Genomic DNA, 3,776 nt, shown 5'->3' with positions numbered 1-3,776 from the left:
TCACAAACTGTTTTTGACGTATCTCTCCGTGATGGACAACTCACAAATTGTTTTTGACGTATCTCTCCCTGATGGACAACTCACAAACTGTTTTTGACGTATCTCTCCGTGATGGACAACTCACAAACTGTTTTTGACGTATCTCTCCGTGATGGACAACTCACAAACTGTTTTTGACGTCTCTCCTTCCCAGGGCGTGAACCTGAGCGGTGGTCAGAAACAACGGCTGAGCGTCGCACGTGCGCTGTACGCAGGCGCTGACGTGTACCTCCTGGACGATCCTCTCAGCGCCCTGGACTCTCACGTGGGCAAACACATCTTCAAGCGGGTCCTCTCGGAGCAGGGGATTCTCAAGAACCAGGTGGGCTTTTTAGTTTTTAAAAGTTTTAATAAGTGTTTTAGGGCACTGCAACACAATAAGGTCATATTAGCGCCAAAGAATAGATGAGTTACAAGAGAGTAAAGTTGTTCACGCATCCGATCCGAACATTGGGGATTGGTTTGGTAGTGAGACAACTTTCTGGGCCTTCGACATATTGTAGTAGGGTGGCCAGATATTTGGTCGCTTTTAATCACAAGGGGGCTATCCCGAAAAATGCTTTTTTTTTTTTTACGTAAATCGAAGTTTTTGGACCATTGTTCAGTTTCTTGAAAGACTAGGAAAGTTTTCTCTATAACCAAATAAATATACACACCAATGAAACCAAACTTCTCCCATAGGTAGGGCAATGCCCACTTTCGGTGTAATTCAAAATTTCTGGAAATCCTCGAAATCTGGGTCAGCCCGCTTGTCCTTAAAAGCGACCATTTAACGTACACTTTTAAAAATAACGGTAGTATGTTAATTTCACACTCTCCGTGGCTCACTGACTCCTCCCCCCTCCCCCCTCTCTCCCCCTCCACCTCCCACAGACCCGCATCATGACGACCAACGCCTACCACTGGCTCCCCCTGGTGGACATGATCGTGGTACTGAACCAGGGGCGGATCACCGAGGTGGGCTCCTACCTGCAGCTCATGAAGAGGGACGGCCACTTCGCTCAGTTCCTCCTGCAGCACTTCCGCAGAGACCAGGAGGTCTTGGACTCCGAGGCCGACTCGGACCAGGAAGGTCAGTCTGACCCAGCCACAGACGGACTACACAATGGGAGGAAAATGTTAAAATAACGTTAATCTTTTCTCTCTCTACTGAAATAATGTGTCACTTGCTGGGTTTAGAACAGCTGAGCAGATTGTTCATGCCATGTTTACATTTCATTTTTGTGAAGAAATTAGAATTTAGACAGGCAATAGCGGTTCCTCTGGTGTGGTTTGCTCCTTGTTTCCTATCAAACATCTGTCGTCCTGATCTCAACTCCTTCTTTCCTATCAAACATCTATCGTCCTCATCTCTCCTCCTTCTTTGTTGTGTTTGTTACTCTCTTGTAACACCTCGAATTTTCGGCACTTATATGACCTTATTGTGTTTCAAGTGGCGTAAAACACTTATTAAAACTAAAGATAGACAATAAATACTACTATCTTGTATAAAATGAAGAAACTAACTCCAGCATCCCTGACCTGACCCTTCCCTTCCAGTGATCCAGATGAAGAGAAAGATGTGGGAACACGTGGAGGCTTTGACCAGCCAATCAGAGGGCAACACATCCGGGGATGACGTCATCATGTTCCACCAACAAAGGTAGGTCTGTGCAGGCAGACCAAACGAAATCGATAAAAAAAGACTTTGCCCGCCACCTATCCAAATTCAAATTTTCCTTATAACAGTAAGAGTTTAATGTGTCCCGCGCGCTCATAAATGAGTTTATGCAGTTGCGAGCGCCGTAAAACACTATTCAAAACAAAAAAGACCAAACGAGTATATAACCTTCAACCTGTTGTAATGACCACCAAACAGCTGTACCAACGACCATTCACACTTCTACCTATTGTGTGTGTGTGTGTTTGTGTGTGTGTGTGTGCGTGTGTGTGTGTGTGTGCGTGCGTGCAAGTGTTTATGTGTGTGCGTGTGTATGTGTGTATGCATATGTGTGTATGTGTGTGTGCTTGTGTGTGGGTATGTGTGTGTGTTTGTGTGTGTGTATGATTGTGTATGGGTATGTATGTGTACTACAACTACTACCACCACCACCACTACAAACGGTGGTCACTACAAATGGTGGTCTATCGACCAGACCTAATCACGTTCCCCATCCCCCTTGCCCCTCCTCTCTGATGTTCCCCGCTCCTCTCCCCTATCCCCTCACCCCTCCCCCTCCTCTCCATGTCCCCACTCCCTCTCCCACCCCCCTCCTCCCCTCCCCCTCCCCCACAGCCTCCAACAGATGTGCCCCAGCAACGGCTCCGGCTCTGTCACCCCGACAGACGAGAACGACAGACAGGTCACCCACCAAGGCTTCTCCTTCACTGACCGTCCCCCCGTGCAGAACGACGCCGGGTGTGTGGTCAGACTGACGGGGGAGGAGGCTACTGAGGCCGGAGCGGTCAGTACCTGGATCTGTGCACTCACTTAAACACTGGACATGTTGGGGATATTTTACATCCATAATCTCTCGAGGGAGCGTTCAGTAATTGCTGGCTCTGTCTACTGCTTAAACATTAGACATGTTGAAATATGTTACACCCTTATCGAAGATATTGCATGCAATGTATAAAGCTAGTTTCCATAAACTGAGCCCAACCCTGAAAAAAAGAAAATCCCAATGGCTACCAAAATGAAAGTCCTGAAATGCTATGTATGGTCAACCCTTCTATATGGCTGTGAATGCTGGACAATCACTAAAGACAGTGAAAATTAAATAGAAGCAATGGAAAAGATGTTTCTTCAGAGACTGCTGAGAATATCGTGGAAGGGAAAGAAATCAAATTAGGTAGTGCTTGATGAAGCCCATGTGGGAAAGTCACTGTTAAAAACAACCAGGAAACGACTAAACCAGTTTTTAGGATACCTTCATAGACATAAAGGTCTTGATCATCTAGCCCTCACTTGCAAATTTGAGGGCAAGCGAGGCCGGGGTAGGCCCAGAACAACATACTTAAAGCACCCAAACAAATGGGTAACAGGGAAAGATCAGGGAAATGTAGCTTTTTTTAAAGAGCATCCGAGCAAAGGAATGAATGGAGAACCATGATCGCCGATGTCTGTCGCAGATCTGGCACTGGATGATGATGATGAAAAATATATTATCTCACGAGGAAGCGGTCAGTTGCTTAAACGTTGGACATTTGGAGTATTATTATTATTATTATTGTTATTTTAATTATTATTATATTTATTATTATTACCTTAATCCAGGTATGTTATTTGAATGAGTCTGAAACTCCAGATTATATTAAGTTTTTATTGTGAGTAGATTTCTTTAGAAGGGGGTATTGTTGTTATTTTTATTTGTTTTTTGTTTTTGTTTGTGGTTTTTGTTTATTGCTGGGGTTGTTGTTTTTTTTACATCAACGTTCTCTGCCCCCAGGTGAAGTTCTCTGTGTTCAAGGCCTACTGTCGCAACATCGGCTACTTCTGCACCATTATGATCCTCCTGCTGTTTGCTCTCTACCAGGTAGGGTCCTCACGTAGAACAGAGGAGATAAGATAAGATAATGTAAGATGAGATGAGATAAGATAAGATAAGATGAGATGAGATATGATAAGATGAGATAAGATGATATAATGCTTTATTATTAATACTTTAGTGAAAATGAAATAGAAGCGACAGAAATGTGGTTCCTTAGGAGACTGCTAAGAGTATCGTGGAAGGAAAAGAAATCAAATGAGGTAGTGC

General features: G+C 44.3%; 1 protein-coding gene across 1 annotated transcript in view; it reads left to right on the top strand.

Annotated features, from left to right (window-relative positions):
* The window catches only part of LOC101849372 (multidrug resistance-associated protein 1), a gene marked incomplete at both ends in the record, with an annotated part of 28,302 nt that overhangs the window by 14,830 nt on the left and 9,696 nt on the right, over positions 1–3,776 (top strand). The window contains 5 exon segments of the mRNA XM_005097541.2: positions 194–361; positions 913–1,111; positions 1,579–1,681; positions 2,315–2,483; positions 3,468–3,554. Of these exon segments, the coding sequence (XP_005097598.2) occupies positions 194–361; positions 913–1,111; positions 1,579–1,681; positions 2,315–2,483; positions 3,468–3,554 (726 nt within the window).

This window comes from Aplysia californica, unplaced genomic scaffold, assembly GCF_000002075.1.
Source record: "Aplysia californica isolate F4 #8 unplaced genomic scaffold, AplCal3.0 scaffold00156, whole genome shotgun sequence".
In the NCBI taxonomy this organism is placed as follows: domain Eukaryota; kingdom Metazoa; phylum Mollusca; class Gastropoda; order Aplysiida; family Aplysiidae; genus Aplysia; species Aplysia californica.
Note: the sequence above shows the minus strand (reverse complement) of the source record. Positions and strands in the feature narration are given on the sequence as shown.